Genomic DNA, 23,165 nt, shown 5'->3' on the forward strand with positions numbered 1-23,165 from the left:
TAATTCTGGTGGAAAATGGGAAACTGTTTCAGGTCACCAATAAATAAAATAAGGACCGAAAGATTTTGAACTAATATAGCCAATACATTATTTCAATATATGTCATTAGAAACAAAGCCCAACACAAATATATAGTAGCTCCAGTTTATGTCATAAAATTCAAATCATTTTAAAGCGGCATTGCCATTTTATATTAATCACTCACTATATCTAATTCCACAAAAAGTTTCCTGGTACTAAAGCTTCAAGAATCCACTTACCCCTGTCCAAGGAGGCCTTGTTTAAAACAAGGGCGTCTTCAATGTCATAGCCACTGTAGCTCATCACGGCAACAGTTGCGTTCTGTCCAGCTGGCAATTTCTCAAAATCTATCAATTCGATGGTTTTTGTTTTGACCATGGGTTTTTGTGGATATGCTAGTAGATACATAAGTGTATCAATTCTGTTTCGCTGGTTGTATCCAATGGTACCTTCATCAAAGGGAGAAAACAAAAGGCACCATTCTATTATGTGGAATAATTAGATAGCAATGAATACAAACACATTAACTTTGCTTAACTAAAATGCAGAAAATCTGAAGTCAAACATTTCGAAAGTAACACCCATAGAGTAGCTGCTAATTTCCAAAAGCAACTTTCCTAATATTTAAAGTCCCAGAAAAATCATAATCAGAGTATAAAAATGCAAGTAATTTCAACTTTTGGACTTATATAGAGCTGATTCTGTTTGAGGAATTTTGTTACTGGTTATTTTCATAACAAAGTCCACAAACCTGCCCTGGGCTCTGTTAAGACATGAGAACAACTTCCAGTCCTCATAAGCAAGGAGCTGACACAGCACAATGATGGCAAAAGATTAAATGAAAAGATGCAGATGAGAGGAGTGTGAAGAAATGGACAGAATGAAGGGTGGGCTTGCTAATTTGTCTGTTTATGAAACTGATAATAAACATCTACTCTGCATCAAACACTGCAGATGTGTGGTGGAAGGCCAGGTTCCCTTTCTGAAGAACATGCAGACACAGTCTAATCAGGATGAGCTCTTCCCTCCTTAGCAATCTGCCTTCCCATTTGACAGTCCTTAGAAGGCGTTACTGGATTATGATTAACCGAAGTGAAGTCTCAGTGTTAACCCTTTCTCTCTTGTCCCCTTAGGAAAACAATGGGATTTATGTCCTGCCTGAAGAAGTCTTTTGGGCTTGTAGATGCACAGCTGATCCTACATAGAGACCTTTAAACTGGGGAAGTGAGAACTGTCCTGCTGTTGATGTCATACGGAGGCTACTGTGTCCCCCTAACTTCTGGCACTTCTCCCCCTGTGACTAAGGAGGTTAAGAGGTGTTAACATCAGAAGAAAGATGGTATCTTTGCCGCTAATGCACATACACCATGGTAACACGTACACATACCCATCAACCCCAGGATGGTACAGAATGGAGTTAGGTCTGAGTGTGAATAGATACCCAAACTCCATATTATTTCCTTTAACTCCGTGCATTTGCACTATTAAATCAGTGGCATCAAGGAGACAGTACAGTGGTAGACAGCTTCTAGTATGCGCAAGGCCTTAGGTTCCATTCCAGCACTACCAAAACAACAAAACCAATCAATAGCCATCTTAATTCCAAGCTGAAAAATCAACTATTTGAGCAGTAAAAAAATGATATGGTACTTCTCAACAATTACCACTAAAAGCAATAATAAAGTCTGCACAGAAGGTACTGCAGAGTGCTGAGCACGTCATAGATGCTCTGTAAATGTCAAGTGATTTCGACAGTGCACTTGTGTTTAAATCCTTACAAAATTTATGAAGATTCAACGAAAATGAACAGTCAAACTGAACTTCACCAACTTTTTGTTGAGTTTGGACTAGAAATTGCATTTATATTATTTTAGTGTCAACTATTAAAGCAGACACACCACCTGACAATAGATCACTTCCATCTTAGAGTGAGATCACTGCTGTGGGGATCATGATAAAGTTCACTGACAATAAGTTTATCTTTTTCCATGAAATCATTTAAAATTTATGTTGCAATTTCAGTTCTAACTGTGTAGTTTACCCAGTTTGAGATCAGCGTTCAGGCAATATCCCACCAGGCTGCCAAAACATGCCTTCTGTAACCCGAGACAAGCATTATCATGCTGCAGGGAAGTATAATGGCTGCGCCTCTAGACAATGGCCCCAGAGTTGGACCCAGCTATGAGCTGTGCTCCCAGGCCAGAACATGCTCTCCAGCTTTATGAATGACCACTGAATGGGACAGCAGCCAGACTGCACATCTGGGGTTATAATCACATCAGAAAATTTTCTTCAAAGAACTTGTGGAGTATACCTATACACATGGGTTTTTAGAAGCATAATAGATGTGTATATTAAGACATGATATATAAATTATGATTTCTAGAGCACAGAGTCTTAAAATGCCATCAAATCCCATCATTTATAAAAATGATGCCAGTAACCTTTTTGGGAGAGAAAATATCTTAAGAAATTAAATTAAAAGCCTTGCTTGTAAGCACAAGATCCAACTAGAACACCCCATTACTCTTTTTAGTTTCTTTAAAGAGGGCATTGCAGGCCTGGGGATACAGGCTCACAGAATGCTTTCTGGCATGCACAAGGCACAGCAAAAAAAGGGACAGGGGAAATGACATACATGGCAAGGTAACTAATAGAAACAGAACACCTGTAAACGGCACCTACTTCCATCGCCCCACCTTACAGTAACTGTTGTGTTGCTAATGTTTTGGGCTTTTTTGGCTTTTTGAAACAGGGTCTCCCTGTAGCCCCAGCTGGCCTGGAACTTGCTATGGAGTCCCAGTTGGCCTGGATCTCAGAGATTCGCCTACCTCTGCCTTCCCAGTGCTGGGATTAAAGGGCATGTACTACCTCACCTGGCTGGTGGTGATTTCTTTTGTCTTACTACCAGGACATAACTTTTCTTACAAAGTCACACTTCTCTTGATAACTTTCTTAAGTCACAAATAAGCATAACAAGGTACATAAATGTAGGTTAAAACCGGAAAAGGTGATTTTATTCAAGGTGAGATGTAAAAGATTATACTGATGAAAACAACAAAATGTTTTCTGAAAAACATGACGCTTTATGAATTTAATTTTTCTCTCCTCCTTTGCCCCCATCTTAATCATTATCAAATACAATAAGTGGTAATGATAATGGTATGATACAATTAACTTGCAGGCACTGCTAGAGAATTCTGTAGCATGATTGTACCATGTTCCATCTCCACCTGCAGTGCCTGAGCCTTCTAGCTGCTCTTCATCTGGACATCTAGGATGTCCATCTTTTTAATCATTCTAATACATGTGCACGATCTCATGATGGGTTTACGGGACAATCACAGTGTTGAACAGTCTGACATGTACAATGGTCATTCCTATTTGTGAAGTGCCTCATTTTGCCCATCTTTTGAGTTGTCTTATTATTAAAGAATTCTCTATATAAACTAGATACAAGGCCTTTGTTAGATATGTGTATTGCAAATACTTTCTCCTATTCTATGGCTTATATTTTCATATTCCTAACAGTGTCTTTCAAAGAGCAAAAATTTAATTCTGAGAAATTCCAATTCATAAATTTTTCTTCTTTAAAAATGTATTTATTTTTAAATTTATTTTTCATGAGTGTTTTACCTGCATGTATGTAAATGCATCATGTGTGTGCAGTGCCCAAGGAACCAGAAGAGGGCATTGGAACTGGAGTCACAGACAGCTATTAGCAGCTATGTGGATGCTGGGAACTGAATCTGGGTCCTCTACAAAAGTAGCCAGTGCTCTTTACCATGGAGCCATCTCTCCAGCCCCCAATTTTTCTTCTTATAATTTATACTTTTGGTATACTATCTTAGAAAGCTTAACCAAGTCATAGAAGCTTTCACAGGTATTTCCTTTTTCAGGTGTTACAGTTTTAGCTCCATGTTTAAGACTACAATCCATTTTGTTAATTTTTATATGGTATGAGGTAGGAACTGATGCTCACCATTTTACATATAGATATACAAAATAAATTTTTTTCAGCTGAGGATTTCCTTTCTCCAATGAACTGTTATGACATTTTCATCGAAAATCAGTTGCTAGAGCTGGGAGTGGTAGCAACACCTATAATCCCAGTACTAGAGAGGCAGAGGCAGGTGGATCTCTGTGAGTTCAAGGCAAGTCTGGTCTATATTTTGAGTTTCAGGTCAGCCAAGTATACATAGTGAAGACCCTTTCCGGAAAAAATAAAAAATAAAAAAATAAAAAAACCCGAGAGAAAGATGTATACATTTATGGGCAACTGATTTCCATTCATTTATTCTCTCAATAAACCTGCAGTTCACCAATTCAGATAGACTGGTTGGGCAGCAAGCCTTCCAGTGAGCTGCTGCACTTTCTAAATGGTTGAGTGCCTGTGATCTGAACTCAGAGCCTCGTGCTTGAGGAAGCACTTATACTAACTGAGATATCTCCCCAGGACTGTGCCTGGTTTCGTAAGTTTAACATGCTCAGAGTCATTCATTTATTATTTCAGAAACATTTACTAAGTACTTACCATACCACCTATTAACCTGGGACTATGCTAGGCACAAATATACAATAATAATGAAAGAGTTCCTGTCTTCGATGAGCTTATAATCTATAGTCTAGCAGGAATGACTGATCCACAAATATTCAGGAAAAGTAAGAAGTTGGTTTTATCTGAGAAGAATTTTAGTAAATTGTATATAGATAAGATTATATAGGAGATATAATGTGACATTGTGTAAGTTATTTAATCAAGCTAGGATTGTACTTCCTTGTCAGGAAAAAAAAGGTATATATCCCACAGAACTATGATCTTGACTAAAAGAATAAATGTACGCAAGAATATGTTGATCTAGGGAATAAGTCAGTGGCAGAGTAGAGGTTTAGCATGAATGTAGTCCTGGGTTCAATCCCCAGCAATACACCCTGTCCCCCAAATTAGGTACTCAGTAAATGGCAACAGTTATTAAGACTAACATCAGTAATACTGGCAGTGCAGGGATCACCCATTCATTATTACCCATTCTATCTCCAATTCTAAACCACACACTAAACTTTAGATTGAAGCAGTAACTTCCTATCACTACAAGGGAGTCCAAAACTAACGTATGCCACCGAAACTGAAAGAGTACTAAGCTCGTAATTTTGAGAGTGAATCTAACACAAAATATTGGCAAAGGGATATTTACATCTTAAGAAAAGACTCTGGATAATACTTTAAAAAGTAAGCATTCACTGCCAACATTTTTAGTCTTAAAAAATATCACATGAACTTAAACCTAAAAGCTATAATAAATTTTAAAAATCGTAAACCAATGGCAGCATTCTTTAAAAAAAAAAAAAAAAAAACCCAAAACTTGCCATGGATAATTGGCTAAGGCTTTTTTTTTTTTTTTTTCAATTTTGTACTCCTAAACAAGTAAAGAATAAATATGCTAAAACAAACAGTAATTGGGGTAGAGGCATAAATGAAAAAAAACTTTATGAGGATCTTTGAACATGTATTAAATATCTCAATTTCTAGTATATCTGATTCCACTTTGAACACAAGGGAAGAAACTATTTGCCCAAGGAGAGAATCTACTGAAAACAAAACAGACTGCAAAAAAGTTCCAGCAATTTGGAGCTGAAGAGGGGAGGGCTGGAGGAAGGCCATGATGCATATTCATTAACTGGGCTGATAGTGACTGTGTGATCCTTTAAGTAGGGGAAAGTGTTCCTCTAGACGGTTGCCAACTAATAAAACAGGCAGGATATGAAAGTGTGACTCATATGAACTTAGCATCGCTGCGGAGTGCACATAGTGCAGAGCTCCACACAGCGTTTGCACTAGGGCTCAGAGACCATTTCCAGATGTCTACCTGACTTCCTGCTCCAAGACATGTCGCTACACCTAAAGCCTCACGTACAGAAGCTAGGGATGTCTCAGTAGCACAGAGAAATGCTCTGTGGAAACCTGAACTTTATTAATAACTTAAAGTGCCTGAGATTTAAGAAACGGCCCTTGCAGGTGTGTTATGTTGGATTAGCTCTCTCAGGTTGAGGTAAGGCTTTCAGCTTCTGTGGTTCCTGTAACTCTTTGTGTACTTCTTTGTGGGGACAGAAAATGACTTACTGCTTCACTCTCTTGGAGAGAAATAGGAGGCTGGGGTTAAACACAGCAAACTTTCCAGATTGGCTAGAATATTTAGTAAAGCAGTTCTGAACTACTGTCTTTCACTTTCTACATGAACAAGACAATTAACAAGCAAACCATTACTTTGGAAAATCCACATAAACTCAGATTTAAACAGTCTTCAGTCATGGGTCCTCTGTAAGTAGGGGAGTAACTTTTAGGTACAGGCTGCCAGGACCGTAAGGGGTTAAAGTGATCTGGAGAAGTCCTGCTCACAGGGTTAGGTCTGCTTCACAGACCTGGGGCTCTGCGGGGGTTTTCTCCTTCCCCTGACGGTTTTCCTTCTGACTTTCACACAGACTTTCCTCAATACTCCTGGAGCCATGTCAGAATCCAGAGAGAAATGTGGCCACACCATGTGCCAACTTTAAATGCACTTTTCTCTGTTTTTCTTTCCAGTCAGGTGTTTTATAATAACAAACAGTAACAAAGGTTTTTTTTTTTTTTTTTCATTACTTAAGATATTCAGTGGCTTTTGTCTCTCAAGCGTCAGCAGTAACGTCAGAGGATTGTATCCAAGGAGCTAAATGTGCAGGACCCAGGGTCAGAGCAGCTGAATACACCAACCTCAGAAAACACAGACAATGAATTGCAAATGACACTCACAACAAAACGAGGGAAAAAACCTTCACACAGAAAACTATAAAAGAACTCTACAGACACTGAATTGGCTTTCTGTACACACTGATCCTGCTTAACTGTGTGTGGTAACTAACCCAGCATTTCAGACACGTAGGGCCACAAAATAGAGGTTGCTTTTTCGGTGGGGAGGAGTGTAATAAAAATGAAAATATTATTTATTTCCTTTAAGTCTATTTTTTAATTTTTAAAAGAGCCTCACTAACTGGAGATGCTCAGCTCTCCTGTTTGGATCTTCAAACATAACTAGTGGCATTAGCAGTGCAGTGATTAGTCTTCTGTTAATTCTGGAGAAAGTTTACACAAAACGTGCATTGTTTCAGCCAGGATTCGCATCACGAAACAAAATGGTTTGGTAAACCCAATAGAAGTGATAGCCCTTTCATGACACCCTGGGTGCGGCACTGTGTATTTCAACTTATTAGTGAGTCAGGCACACAGGCAGGAAATCAGCCTACACTGCTGGGATGAATGGGGAAAGTGAAACTCAGGAGTAGCTGCTTGGATTTTCCCACTGGGAATTACTCTCAACTGTCTAGGTGTTACACCATTCAGGTAAATGGTGGCAGGACAATATGCTTTTCATCTCTTCATAGCCAGCTGAAGGGCAACATAAAGGCTTAAGAAGAAACATATACTCCACCTGTAGTGAAGAGGTAGGATTGCTTAATGGTCAGCAGCAGCTGGCAGTGGAGAAGAGACTGGCCAAATTCTGGAGGCCACTCGGAGGCAATGCAACCCCCTCCATCCAATTATTTTATCTTTTTAAAAAACAAAGAAAGAAAAAAAGAAAAAGAAAACACACACACACACACACACACACACTCAAGAAAAGAAAAAAGGAAAAAACAGGGTCTCTCCCTAGTCCCAGCCTACCTGGAAGTCACAGTGTGGACCAGGATGCCTCAATCTCAGAGATTTGCCTCCTGGAATTAAAGGCACACATCACCACACCTGGCTATTTTACAACTTAAAAAAATTTTATTTTTATTTTATGTGTATGAATGCTATGACTGCATGTGTGTAACTGCACCCATGTCATTCATTCCCCTTGGAGGACAAAAGAGGGCATTGGATCCCCTGGAACTGGAGTATGGATGGTTGTTAGTCACCATGTGGGTGCTGGAACTTGAACCCGGGCCTACTGCAGCATTCAAGATTAGAAATGGGAAAAGAAAATTTATTAAAGTTACTAAGATTTAAATATTTTCTGAAGTTCATTAAGTAAGGTCTGTTTGGGAGTGGCTTTCAGCTGCTCCACACACATGCATGCTCCATGCATCACATATTTCCACCACACCTCCATGGCTACCATATCAGAAAGCCACACCAAGGAACCAGCACTCCCATGAAATGCTTGCTTTATTTCCTCTATATTTGAAAGATACTTGTCTTCAAGACTCAGCTCAGTTCCATCTTCACAAACAGCCTGCTCTCTAGGTCTCTCCTCCCTCCCATTTTCTACATCCTGGCTGCTGGTCTATTTCAGCACCTATTACACTAGATTCAATTACTGTTTTATTTGCTGATCTCTCCTGCTGAAGTGCAATTCCATAAGCACAGGACTCTGATGCTTTCAGGCTCTCTCCCCATGTCTGATCACCAGCCTTACTCAGTGAATACTACAGATATAAGGATGGATAGATAAACTGACAGACAGATGAAAGGAAAGAAAAATAAAAGGGAAAGAAATGAACTCAGAAATTGGTGTCTGTCCTACTTATAAACTTACATTTTATAGCTCTGATATTTATAGTCACTCCTGTATAATTCTGTGAGATTTATCATAGGCCACTGTGTTTGGCCAAGGAAACGAGAGATTTTTCTCCATTTTTGTTTAAGTAGAAGACAGGGCAGGGCCTCTGTGAGGATCGTGGAGTTCCACAGGCAATCTGAGCTCAGCAACCCTCAGGAATCACCAACACCTGATTTGCCCAGACACATACTAAGTGAGAATAATGAGTAAGTCGTTCTCCAAGTCAGTAAGAACCAGGTCTACCAAGGAACTCTTACCCATGGCTTGTTTGCCCATGGCGCACTGGTAGGTGTTTCTTGGAGACTGGTTATGATGAGGGTATGGGATCAGGCCAGCACAAACTCCAAGAAGAGTGAAGGGTTCAATCTCCAGGTGGGTGGTATCTCTAGCAAGTCAATGAAGATTCAGACATTTTAGGCATTAAGTACTAAAATACAATTACCTCAGTCTCCAAGGAATTCATAAGATAATAAACTGTGATGCTAACAGACCTGGCAAAATGAAACCACGCTGAAATAAACACGATTAAACATAAGAATTCAAATTGCTTTGAGATAAAATTCTTATTAGTGACAGAAACACAAAAGAAGGGAGACAGTATGGACTTGTTTATAGAAAAATAAAGTGTTATTATAATACACACCACTAGTAATACATGACATAAATTACTACACTGAACACGGAAATACAGTAATAATAATTTCCACAGTGGATGAATAGACTGCCTTTTCTCACTCTTTCAACTCATATCAGCAAGAAACCTTGATCACTGTGTAAGAGGAAGGAATATATCAGCTTTAAAAAGAGTGACTACAAACCTATGCAGACCATTACCATAGCCATTAGCTAACTGTGGCTACTGAGCACTTAAAACCTTAAACTACTGAGGAACTGAATTTTAAATTTTATCTAATTTGAATTGCATTAAAATTTAAAACTCAAGTTTAAATGTAAATAACTGAGTTTGTTTACTTTAAACTTTGTCATTTTGGAACAGCTTGCATTTGTGAATCTACTTAGTCAACTATAAAAGTTATAATATCAGAGTGAGTATTTCTAATGAAATTGAGCTGAACGTGCGTACCAGATTTTAAAGATTTGTAATGGAAGCTGGGTGTGGTAGCGCATGCCTGTAGTCCCAGCACTTGGGAGGCAGAGGCAGGTGGATCTCTGTGAGTTCAAGGCCAGCCTGGTCTACATAGTGAGTTCCAGGACAGCTTGGGCTACAGGGAGACCCTGTCTCAAAAAGACCAAAAAAAAAAAAAAAAAAAAAAAAAAAAAAAGATTTGTAATGGGAAAAATGTAAAATATCTCATTTAAAAAATATTTATTAATGTTGACACAATATTTTAGATATAGTGGTTTAAATAAGAATATTAAAATTAAGGTCCGTAGACATAGTTAAGTGATAAAGCACATGCCTAGCAAGTATGAAGTCCTAGATTCAATCCCTCAGTGTCCCTTCCAAAAATAATAATTAATATAACTCATCTTTCTTTTTTATATGGTTATTAGAAAAGTGGTACATATTGGTGGCTTGCATTATATTTTTATTGGGCAGCTTTGTTATAGATACTAGATTAGTAAGTGTCAGAACCTTGGTTACTTTCATAATATATTTCTTAGGAAACTCAGTTTGGGGCTAAATGATACAGCAGCTCAGGTGTTTTCATGGGAAAGAGTAGCCAGATTCTCAAAAGTCTTGCTGAAAGAAACATGTATCACATTCAGGGCCCATGGCATGCAGTGATCCTATGCTCTTAACCTCAGGTGTCAGGGATGGAACCATAACAATTTCAAAGGTCACAGTACCTGTGGGAAGAAGTGATTTCTAAGAAACCAGGTTCCAACCTGCTGTGGAAACCTAGTTGCAATGTACCTGGTAAAAGGTCTCCTACCTACTCATCTACTTTTCTCTAATACACTTGTACTGAACTGTCTGTGTGCTGGTGAGAGAAGTACTTTGCACATACAGAGCTCTACTTGGAAGATTCATGTTTTCTTTGAGACCTAGCGGAATCTTAAATCCTCTCAGAAACTTAGATCTTAGTCAGCAGGGAGGTAGAGGGTGTAGGTATTCTTTTTGTTTTAATAGGTATCAGCTTAAAGCTGCATTTTACAGGTTATACTGAAACAGTTTGGCTATGGGATGTAGTGGTAGAGGGCTTGGCCAGCATGCATGAGGTCTTAAAACCTTTTATTACAACAGCAGTATACATATGATTATATAATCTCTACTAACTATTGAAAATCTAATGCTCTAAATTCTAATTTTATGAGAAAGATAACTATTTCCTTTAAAATCATAACCACTGTGAATCTATCCAAAATAGGAATTAAGAGACTTTGCTGTATATAACCCACTTAAATACTTGATATTAAAACTAAGTAACTTGCTGCTTATGACAGTGGAAAATTACAAAGGCCATCAGGGCACAAGACAAATAAATTATGTATAGGTAGGCAAATAATGTTAGAAGTATCAATTTAAAGAAAACTTATATGTACATATATGACTGGTATTCACGTGCACTAGCATGTTGTTTAGAGCATATTATTAAGTTAAAAAATTAAAAATAAAAACATGCCACCATTGTTCTGTATGATGTGCTATGGGACCAGCATGTATCTTTGTACAGCAAGTACATATTAAGGACCAATATTGACTATGGAATGTGGATGTGGAGTCTGGTTGGATGGGGAAGAATGGAGATTCTTTTTTTTTTTTTTTTTTTTTTGGAATAGATTGGATCCCATCACTAACCAGCTTACTACCAGTTAACGACCTCTGTGTTCTTTTCCTATATCAAGAGATCCCAGTCACTGTGATACTATTTCAGTTATTTTAATGTGTCAAGTTTTCTGTCTCTGTGACTCTCTGTCTTTCTCTCTAATTTTTCAGTGCTACAGATCAAACCTGACCTTGAATATGCTAGGGAAATCCTACACTGGTGAGCTACAGGGCTACTGGAAATCACTATATAGCTAAAGTTGACCTTGAACTTCTGATCCTATTGCCTCTTCCTCTTGAGTGCTAGGACTACCCTGGTTTTTTTGTGGTGCTGAGGATTGAACTCAGGGTTTGGTGTACGCTAGGTAAATATTCTACCCACTGGCTTACATCTGCAGCTTAAGTTCATTCTTTTTATTTTATAGATATCTACACTAAAAAAACAAAACAAAAACCTTCCTAAGTATGAATTTAATAATAGGATTACCATATTTTAAAACAAAATGGATTTGTAGAATATCTTAGTGATTGGGTAATACTGATAGCTATATTTATTTATAGCAATGAAAAGATCATTAAAAACCCCTGCCTCATAAAGCTCTCATGGAAGATACACAATAATAGAGATTTCTATCCTGGCAGTAAACATTAGAAAATGAGCATTAGAAAAACAAAGCAGGGAAGAGGGTGGACAGAAATAGGAGTTTCAGTTTTGAAACATAGTGGTTGGAGACTCACAGAATGTGAGTGTAGGCCTGGAGAAGAGGCAGGAGCCATTCCAGGTACGAGTGAGCATTCTAGTTTGGAGAGGCCAGTATGGCTGAAACAGCAAGTGCGAGGGGGGCATGGAAGGTATAGGGAGGAGTGTGTGCAAGAGGCAGGAGCCCAGGGACATATGTAAGGACTCCTAAGGGACATGGAAAGCTACAGGGGGACAAGCAATGGCAGCAGCTGGATTAACGGGTAGATGGAGGTGAGCATATCTGGAGGACTCATGTGACAAGTGAGAGATATGGAAGAGTAGTTAAGAGTAAAACGTGGGATCTGGTCTCAAGAAGAAGCTTAAAGAACAGAGCTTCTATTTATGTCTACTATAGGCTGGGCATGGCAGCACATGCACTTAGGGAGGCAAAGGTGAGCATATCTCTCTCTGAGTTCCAGGCCAGCTTTGCCTACATAGTAAGTTCTAGGCTGGCCAAATGACACAGTGACACCCTGTCTCAAAACAAAACAAAGTCTGCTATAGAACAGTTTTTTCGTGTTCCATCTTGAAATGCAGGGCATAAAAGTGATCGGAAAATCTCACAACTTTAAGGAGGAAAAGCATTATTTATTAAATTATAATACAATTATATAGTGGTATAATTCATTTGGTAGCAGAAAACAGAAAATTAGCTGTTTGTTATTGAAGACATAAACAGCTATCAAATAGGACTATTAAACACCCTACTTAAAAATAAACTGCAAAAATCCAGTTTTAAGTAAGTGGTACATGAGTTATATGCATTATAAAGCAAGTTGGACAGCTGTCTTCTAAATGGAACACAGATGTTTCTAAAATTCCACTGTGGTAGAAGGAATGTTAGCAACAAACTGCTGTCTCAAGTTTGCACGGCACATATGCTTACAGACATTTTTACAATACTATACATGAATTTCCTGCCCTGACAACAAGAATTCAGATGTCCATTGACAAAAATCTTACCTAGTCTGATTCATTAGTTCAATGTTCATAGTAACTGGGTATCAAAATCAGAGAGGAAATTCCTTTTTAAAAGTATATACTAAGTATCATGTGGTAGGTAGGATAATTAAATCAAAAAATGAGTAGTTAATTAATTCTGAGAACTTCCACTGGGATAAACAGTAGGCATGTTTCACTGTAGAACAGCATTGTTACTAACAGTTTCAACTGTAAGACACCAGCAAAAAAGTGACTAGGACAATGAAAGTAGACAGTCTGGTCAAAATGGCTTCAGTTACAGTTGCCACGAGTCCTACTTACTTGTTAATTGTATGTTCATAGAGTGCAATATTACAGTCATTTTCTTCATTCACATCTAAATATTCAACCAGACTTTCATGTAAGAAATCCTCAAAATTCCTGGGAAAATATTGTTAAAGGAGACATTAAAGCATTTTACTACAGTATTTTATATAGTAACAAAAAATTCTGGTTTTCATTTATTCCCAAACTACCCTTCTTTCCCAGAAAGTATTAGTAAATTGAGATAGCTGAAATACAAACCACTAAAATAAAAGCACTACAGAGCCGGTGATTCTTGTCAATCGGGTCCCCATTTCTAAAAATACTGACTTTTAGAAACTCCACTGCATGAGAGATGAACGGTGTTTACATTAGTATACTGCTATGAGGACTTAGCAGAGACATTTAATGATGCAATAATTCACATCAAGGCTCTGCAGTCCTTATGATCTAAGTTGATTAGTACTTCATCATATCTAGGAACTTCACATGGAACGATTTTTAACTGCCTGGTGACAGATTTGATGGGGAGGACTTAGTACACTAAAAAATGAAAATATACTTTCCTGAGCCAGGCATGGTGGCGCACGCCTTTAATCCCAGCACTCAGAAAGCAGAGGAAGACGTATCTGTGAGTTCCAGGTCAACTGGGGCTACAGCCGAGACCTTGTCCCAAAAAAAAGACCAAAAAAAAAGAGAAAGAAAATATACTTTCTTTAACAGCATGGATCAAATGCTACTGCTGACTAAAGTATGTATGTATATATTTAAAGAGATTAACAATTTCCAGTTCAGGCTATTTACCTGTACCCTTGAGCCAATTCTTCCATGTGTTTATTCGTGACAGCTGGCTTCTGTTTCTTAACAATTATGTAGGGCCTAAAAAGGAAAAAAGTAACAGCAGTATTGCCACAAAGAATTATGTCAGCAAGTTATGTTTACACCAGTGGAATGAGAGAAGACACAGATACAAGCTTGTTCCTGACTACTTGAAGACATAAGGTATTTTTTGTCTTCCTCTCTCTGACACATACATATAACTCGCAGTACATGGGAGTATGTGTACACTACACAGCACTTCCTCCAAGTAGCCTAGAAAACACTTGCAAACGAAAAGACAACACAAAAAAGATGCTCAATAAAGTCTATGTAGGATGGAGATTCTTCATGCTGTAGTCTAAAACTGTAAACATCATTCCAGGAACATCTCTTAACTTCCCTTTGGGAATGCTTGGTTTATAGTAGTCTCCCTTTATCTATGCATCAGTGGTTTTTTGTTTTTGGTGATTTCAGCTACTCAGGATCAACTATGGTTTAGAAATATTATGTGGAAAATCAAGAAATAAATAATTCTTAAGTTTTAAACTGTGCACTCTTCTGGGTACTGCAGTGAAGTTACCTGCCTGTTAGCTATTTGGTAGCAATTTCAGCTACTGGACTGTAAAGACAGTACATGTGGGATTGGATACTATTTGAATCAGGAATCCACTGGGGATCCTGGAACATATTTCCACATGGGAGGACTGCTGTAACCGCCCATGGAGTGAGCAGGCAAAGAGTACTGTCATCGAGGATAATAATGGCAGCTGCTGTGAGGGTCTGGTGAATACCAGACGTTGCGAATGATTTGATATAGGACAAATATCACTTAGCTAGAAGAACAGGCTACTTAAAATGCTACTTAGTTGTATGTTCACAGACAGAACTATAGCTTCCCTGCTGGTGACTTGTGATGATGTAATGAGGGTAAGGTAGAGAGAGCATTCTGGTAGATTAACCTGTAACTGTCAGTGGTGATTTGACTCTGAGGGCTTCGCCACCACAAGGAAACACACACACAAAGGATGGCATGCAGCTTGGAAACGTCAAGGGTTGTTGCTATTTGGATAAGCAGCTCTTACAGAGGGGAGTAAGTAACCAGCAGACACTTGTGTGCTCTACCCTGAAGCCCAAATAACTACATGAGGACTAATGAGCACTTTCAAACAGCCAAGAAGAGGAGCTACAAAACACAAAAGGGGAACAAAGTTGCTGAACAGTGACCTTGGCGCACTCTTCATGGAGTCAGCCGTACCTTAAAATCCTGCCTCCTTTTTGGTAAGGAAACAGAATCTCAGTCTGGTCCTACTCCAGGGCTCCAAGAGGTCAGGCTAAGACTCAAAATGACAGCAGAAACAGGACTAGGAAGGGGAGGGGCCACTTTTCTCAATAAATCCTCCTATTCTTCCTGCCAGATCTGCGGTCTGCCCTTATAAAATTACTTCTAAAAAACAATTACCTTTCTTTTAGAACATGTCTTATTATATTGGATATAATGAAATAAAAATCTTAGAAAGGACCGGCGGAGAACATGCCACTGGTTTTCCTGCCCTAATTAGGCCATGTTAACAGCTATAAATAAGCACCTGATATGTGCCTGGCCCTCTGCAAGGCTTACCACACCCTACCAATTAGTTCACAGAACAATCACAGGAAGGCATTCAAATGTGCACTTTACAGGCAAGGAACCAAGGCTCAGAAACTTATGCAACACCCTCAGAGTAACAGCCAGTAGATGGCAAGTTAGAGTTCAAACACAGGCATATCATTTTCAGGTACTTCGTCAAAGAAACCAATTTTGGATAATTTAAGCAAAAATAAACTTACTGGAAGCATCAAGAATTTACTAGAAGGACGAGAATCAAAGAAAAGGGGGAAATACTGAGGCTTAGAAAGATCAGGAACTAGAACAGTTATGAGGATCCAAAAAGTGAGAAGAGAAAATCTTAAGTTAAAAACTGTCCCTGCAGGCCAGGTATGGTGGCGCATGACTTTAATCCCAGCACTTGGGAGGCAGAGGCAGGCGGATCTCTGTGAGTTCAAGGCCAGCCTGGTCTACATAGTGAGTTCCAGGACAGCTGGGGCTACAGGGAGACCCTGTCTCAAAAAAAGATAACCTCCCCCCCCAAAAAAACCAAAAAAACAAACAAAAAAACAATACTGTCCCTGCACGCTCTTACAGACCAGATCCTACATCTTATGTGCCTCTGTACCGTCAGCTGATGGATACTACCTGTGCACAGTAAGCACTTAAGCATTTGCTGAGCACACAAAAGTAGTCCACACATCTACGGCATCTACTGCTATCTTCTTTCTTCATGTTCCTTCCTGGCTTTCCTCAGCTTTCCTCCTTTCCCTCTATGGTCAAGTAACATAACTCTAATTTTTAAAGCTCAGTTTGCAGACATAGGATATCAGGTAAAATCACAACTATAGGAGTCAAGTGATGTCCAAGGACATCCAAGTAAAACTCCACTTCTATTATACTCTAGCTCTGGATATGGGACTTAACCTTGTGGATCCCCAGTTTCCTCATTTCAATGAAAATAATAATCCAATATCATAGAGTTGAATGTAGTCATAGCCTTAAACATATCATATACCCAGTGAAACAACAAATAGTGGCTGAAGGGTTTGGTAAATGAATTAAATTTATCTTCACAACAAAAAGGTTAAGGTAGTTTCAAAATTAAAAACAAGGCTATGTCTTTCAAAAGTTCATATAAAGAGACTTAAATTCTTTTTAGTAACTCATACCTGCACAACCTTCCTCCATCAGAGGAAATATAAACACATCGATCTGTAAGATTTGTTGAGATAGAAACAAATTCATTGATATATCCTGCTCTTCGCATCAGTCGAAACGTATTTACCAGCTTTTTATGGTCTCGAATGACACCTAGAATGTTACCTAAACAAAAAGAAGAAACAGATAAGACAGAAATAAAAAATAATCTGATTTAAATTATTCATCCAATAAAAACACTAAGAAGCACGATAGTCATTTGAAAATAGTTTAGTCAGTTGAGAATATTAGTATCAAGGCGAGTTCACAGGCTTTAGAAAGCAACACAGAAGTGTGGTCAAGGGTGATCTGAGGGTCTTAGAGCCTAATTCCGATACACTGGCTGAGGAACTCTGCAAGGATTGGCTTTGCTGTCCTCAGCTGTCAGCATAGTGCTATAGGCATGAGCTTGGGGGCCAGACCAGGTGAGCTGGAACCCTGATCTATTAATTCAACAGGGAGCCGCATAGAGGAAATCAGTTAACACCTGTGGAGTGCTGCGAACTCTACTTGTTACTACACCGACTGTCTCTGAAATGAGGAAACTGGGTTTCATCTCTCAGAGTCCAGAGTCAGCAGAGGATTCAAAGCATAGGACGTGAGTGTAGACTGAGAACCTGCTCTCTATCAACTCCTGGGAGACACTGGGCAAGGCAGGCAGGTGACGACCCTGCTGAGGTCCTGACCCTTCCTCACCAGTCAGTACTAAAGGGCTAGTGGCTCCCTGAATAGGAGGAAAGGGAAGAGAAGAGACATGTGAACTAAATGCCAGTGATAAGCACATCAGATAGGCATACAACTGCCAAGTTAAAAGAAGAAAGGAGCTGGGCATGGTGGCGCACACCTTTAATCCCAGCAGAGGCCATCCTGGTCGCCATAGCAAATCCAGGCCAGCTGGGGCTACAGGGAGACCCTGTCTCAAAAAGACCAAAAAAAAAAAAAGGACCCAGGAGCCAGGTGCGGTGGTGTACGCCCAATCCCAGCATTCAGGAGGCAGAGTGAATCTCTGAGTTTGAGGCCATCTTGGTCTATGTAGCAAGTACCAGGCCAGTCAGGGCTACATAGTGAGACCCTGTCTCACAAAAACAAAACAAAACAAAAAGAGGAGGAGGAGGAGGAAGAAGAAGAGAAAAAGGAGAAGGAAGAGGGGAAGAGGGAGGGAGAGGAGAGGAGAGAGGAGGCATAGGGCATATTACTGTCTAGCCTCTGAAGGGCTTTGAAGGAGTCAAAAGAGGTACAGGAAAGAAGCAATGAATATGAACCAAGGAGGGGGACCGTTATGTCACAGGCTGCTGATCTGTAAGTGATGAATACTATGAGGTGAGTTACCTGACCATTTCTGTAGAAATATGCGCACATTCAATTTGCCATTAAGCTACGATATTGAAGCTTATTCTACTATGGATAGGCTAGTAGCTGCAAGAGGGCAGAAAGCAATGGGAGTCAGCGGGGTGGTCCTGTGACTGCTCAGAACCTTGGGTACATCAGCCACAAGAATAACTGTTTCTCTTATTACTTTTTGTCCTTTAAGGTCTACCTAGGCCAGAATTAAAGTATGTTTACATACAAAAATGGGTTCCCTCTCTACTTGAAAAAGATTTTTTAAGATGGATGTGTCTCTATAGCATACCTACCATTCAGGAAGACGAGAAACACATTTGGGTAAGAGAGTTCTTCCCCACATAATAGATTCACATCTTCTACTCCCAAGTTACCAGCTAGCTTAACAATGGGTCCATCTTCCATGTCAGTTGTGATGTGTGTCATAAGGGCCAAGTTTTTAACCAAACCACAGGCCTAAAACAAACAAACAAACAAAAACAATTGTTTCTAAGAATAAACATTAGTATTACAAAGTATAATTTGTACCTGAAAATAGTAGGCCAATTTGCTGGTGGCAATATACAGCAGTATAAAAGGAACACTTCGGCAATTCAAACATACACACACCTCGAACAAAAAACCCCACCTTTAAAATGTATATTTACTTTAACCTAGAGGAATTTGTCCTCAGATAACAAGAAAGGATGTAAAATAAATTTAGCCATAAAAGTTGGCTGAAACAATCTCTGGGAAATTTGGTGTTTCAAAGTTCAAGATGTACATGTTCTCAGGAGAGTAGTATCTGTAACGCTAAATGACTAAATAAATGCTCAACAAAAAGAAACCCTATAAAGAGTTACCACCACACAATGGAACACCAGTCACTCTGATGACAACAGACCATCCCAGTAAAGGAAAACAATAAATGTTGTTCCCTAAAAACAAAACTACTGATTGGAAATGAGACATTCTCCATAAATAGCTAGCCTGCTCAAGTTTCTTGGTCATAAAAAGCAAAAAACAAAGAAAGAATTTAGGATTCTTCTAGACCAAGATAGACAGTGGTGACATGGTGACTGAACTGATGCGAGACTTGGCCAATGACAGGACCCACAGAGCCTACGGACTGTGACATTACTATCAATGCTAATTTCTCAAGGCTGGTAACTGCTATAGTGATGTAAGGTGTTCATATTGAGGAATTCAGGTGAGTAATAATAAAAAATCTTTGTACTGTTTTTGTTGCTTTTTTGCATGTCTGAAATTATTTCACAATGAAAAAAATTAAATACTTTGAAGAAGCAAATATAAATAATATCAATAAGGATGGAATATAGCAAATAGAAAAAAACACTTCCAACATATGTGATAAATCAGGATTATAACTTCAATTCTTAAAAACCATCTCCTAAGGTAGCTAGATGAAGTTAAGTAAAGCAATCTCTGAGAAATTTAAGTATTTCAAAATTCAAGATGTACAAATTATGAACATTGGAAAAAGTACATAAATTTAATATATAAATTTCCATACAGTTTAAGATAAATTAGAATAATTTCTAAAAACCATAAGCCTGTTAGGACTCCTAATTTTCAACTCCTTCAAGTCATAACAAATTCCTACACTTTGATGAGAGCTGGAGAGATGGCTCAGGGGCTGAGAGTGCCTTCTACTCTTCTGAGGACCTGGGTTTGGCTCCCAGGACCCACACCATAGCTTACAGCCACCTGTGGCTTCAGTTCCAGGGGATCCAACACCCTCTTCTGGCCTCCACAGGCACCCACACATATGTGGCACACACACACACACACACACACACACACACACAAACACACACATTAAAACAAAAAAAATTTTTAATTCTTATACTTTGAAACCTACAAATTTCACTTGTAATAAACACGCATATTCATTCACTGAGCATCTATTTTCGGGGCCTCTAGTCTAGGAGCCTCAAGACACAACTGTCACCCATCTTCCCTCTATTAATTTATGTCTCAGAAGGAAAAGAATCAAGTGACATTAACTTGGTATCAATGGTATCATGAAAGAGAAAATGCCAGCGCTGCAGAGAGGAGTCAGCAGTTAAAAATACTTGTTGCCCTTGCAGAGTACCCAGCAACAGCATCAGGCAGCTTACAACTACCTGTAACTCCAGTTCCAGGGGATACAACTCCTTCTTCTGGCCTCTGCTGGCACCTGCACACATGTGATATACATACATACACTCAGGCAAACACGCATATGCATTAAAAAAAAAACTAAAAAAAAAAAAAAAAAAAGAGAGAGCAAGAGCCACGGAACAGGATGTAGTGGGTATGGAAATAAATCTAGGAAAACCCGTTGGTTTAGTGTTCAGGCAATGACTAATAAGACAAAATTACTTTAGATACTGGACTGCATGCTTCATGTTATCTACAACTGTCTATGGGGTCCACTAAGCACCCTTAAAGAAAACAAAGAGCCAAAGATATCCTTGTGAGCATCTGTGCTGGATAGCTTTAGTGTCAACTTGACACACCTGGGTTGAGGGAGCCTCAATTGGGGAATTGCCTCTATTGGACTGGCCTGTGGCCGTGTCTGAGGGGCATCTTCTTGATGAGTGATGTGGGAGGGCCCAGCCCACTGTGGGTGGTGCCACCCCTGGGCAGGTGGGCCTGTGTAGCATAAGAAAGCAGGCTGAGCAGGGGCCAGGGGAGCAAGCCAGTAAGCAGGGTTCCTCCATGGCCTGTGCTCCAGCTCCTGCCTCCAGGTTCCTGCCCTGAGTTCCTACCTTGGGCTCCTGGATGAACTGTGACCTGGGATGTGTAAGATAAGTAAACCCTTTCCCCTCCAAGTTGGTAGTGGTCAGAGTATTTTGTCACAGCAATGAAGAAACAAACCAGAACAGCATCAGTTGTCCACATTCTAATTACCTCTTCATTGCATGGTTTGCTTCTTGGTGTAAAATAAGAAAAATGTTGACTGAATATCTCTAGGTAAGACACTGACTCAAATGCTTCTGGCTTTGGAATGACAGTGATACAGATTTGACAAGTTACATTAGTATTTCTTGCCAAGTGAGTATTTAACAGAAACAGAAGAAATGGGCTAGAGCATGGGAGAAGAAACAGACCCCTAGACCCCTACCCTAAGTGGCATGATCTCTGACCCCACAGAGACTCTCCCCTGTGCCTTACCTCTCCTTCAGGTGTGTCAGAGGGGCAGAGCATTCCCCACTGAGATGGCTGGAGGGAACGAGGACCACTCACTTTTCTTGTTTTTTCAAACTGAGAAGAGATTCTGGTCATCATCCCCAGTGCAGATATGTATGATAACCGAGATAGTACCTGGGTCACGCCCTGGCGGTCCATTTTAAATCTCTTCAGAGACCAATTTCCCTGCAAAGAGATGAAAGGCATAAGACTACTCCGAGCCCTCTCAGACACTGTCCCATACCTTGTACTCACTGAGAAGTGTATCACAGCATTTGCCTGCTTAGGAAATTATAGCCATGATATAATTGCAGAAATCAAAAGGTTAAAATTAAAATAAAAACTCACCAGGTCATTTGCTGGGACTTTCTAATAGAATGGAGCTAAACTACATCTAGCAACCAACTCCAAACGTTTATTACATCAGAGCAGAACACACTAAGCTGGCTCAACCAGAAACTTCCACCAGAGTAACAGATGAAGGAGTAAGACACCAGCAGTCTTTATACACCCATAAGTAAAACCAATGTGAAACTCAAAGGGATAATCGCATACTAGGTTATATTATTTAGATGACTTCCACAGTTAGCCTTAATAGAGGCAAATACAAGAAGAGAAAAATGATTTATAGTAATTATTAGAGATAATAAACTGTAGGTTTCTTAATCTAGGCATAAAGAATATAAAAACTGTGTATTAAAATATATTATTTTTATTTCATTTGTATGAGTCTATTGCCTGCATGCATGTAAGTGCATCTGTGTCATGCAATGCCCACATCAGATCCCTTGGAACTGGAGTTGGGGATGGTTGTTAGCTGCCCCGTGGGTGCTGGGATCAAACCCAGGCCCTAGGCATGAGCAACCAGTGCTCTTAACTGCCAAGCCATCTCTGTAGCCACCCCCAAATTCATATTTTAAACAATTTTTTTCCCAAGTATTGGGGATCAAACCCAAGGCTCTGTGAATGCCAAGAGATGCTCTACCACTGAGCAACACCTTTGTCCTTACAAATTGTGTATTAATATTTAGAAATACTACGTGGTCATATCAAGAAATAGCTTCATATCAATATTTAAATAGATTTACGTCATGAGTATAAAGATGCTATGATGATGACATTTATTACTTTGTATGCTAACCTGAAATACTAGAAAAATAAAAGGATTTATGCAAATAAAAAATTTTATGCATTTACAAATAAAAATAATTTATTGCCTATGTACTAAAATATCAGTTATATTAAATATAACATTGTATAATAGTTGTACACACTAAAATATTTTCTAAAATATAAATTTATGGTCACAAGTTAACTGTAGAAAACAATACGCATCAAAAAAGCAAATAAAGGGCTGGAGATATGGCTCAGTGGTTAGGAACACTGGCTACTCTTGTAGAGAACCTGGGTTCAAGTCCCACCACCCATATGGTGGCTAACAACCATCCATAACTTCAGTTCCAGGGGATCCAACACCCTCTTCTGACCTCCATGGGCACTGTATGACATTGGTTGCACTTAAGTACATGCAGGCAAAACACACACATAAAATCAAAACAAATAAAAATAAAAAAATAAATAAGAGACTGGTGACATGGCTCAGTGGTTAAGAGCACTGGCTGTTGTTGCAGAGGACCTGGCTTGGGTTCTCAGCCCATATGGTAGCTAACAACTATCCGTAATTCCGTAATTCCAGTACCAGGGGATCTGACACCCTCTTCTGACCTCCGT

The 23,165-nt window shown here is 39.2% G+C and overlaps 1 protein-coding gene across 1 annotated transcript in view; it reads right to left on the reverse strand.

The window, feature by feature from the left end:
* Polr3b (RNA polymerase III subunit B) overlaps positions 1-23,165 on the reverse strand; it is a 114,823-nt gene that overhangs the window by 37,311 nt on the left and 54,347 nt on the right. The window contains exons 14-20 of the mRNA XM_008843125.3: positions 21,420-21,620; positions 18,554-18,716; positions 16,892-17,045; positions 14,120-14,194; positions 13,334-13,432; positions 8,855-8,982; positions 261-470 (exon numbers count right to left, since the gene is read on the reverse strand). Coding sequence (XP_008841347.1) covers positions 261-470; positions 8,855-8,982; positions 13,334-13,432; positions 14,120-14,194; positions 16,892-17,045; positions 18,554-18,716; positions 21,420-21,620 — 1,030 coding nt within the window. The remainder of the gene's footprint in view (positions 1-260; positions 471-8,854; positions 8,983-13,333; positions 13,433-14,119; positions 14,195-16,891; positions 17,046-18,553; positions 18,717-21,419; positions 21,621-23,165) is intronic.

Source organism: Nannospalax galili, unplaced genomic scaffold (assembly GCF_000622305.1).
Source record: "Nannospalax galili isolate Female #2095 unplaced genomic scaffold, S.galili_v1.0 scaffold39, whole genome shotgun sequence".
Taxonomy (NCBI): Eukaryota; Metazoa; Chordata; class Mammalia; order Rodentia; family Spalacidae; genus Nannospalax; species Nannospalax galili.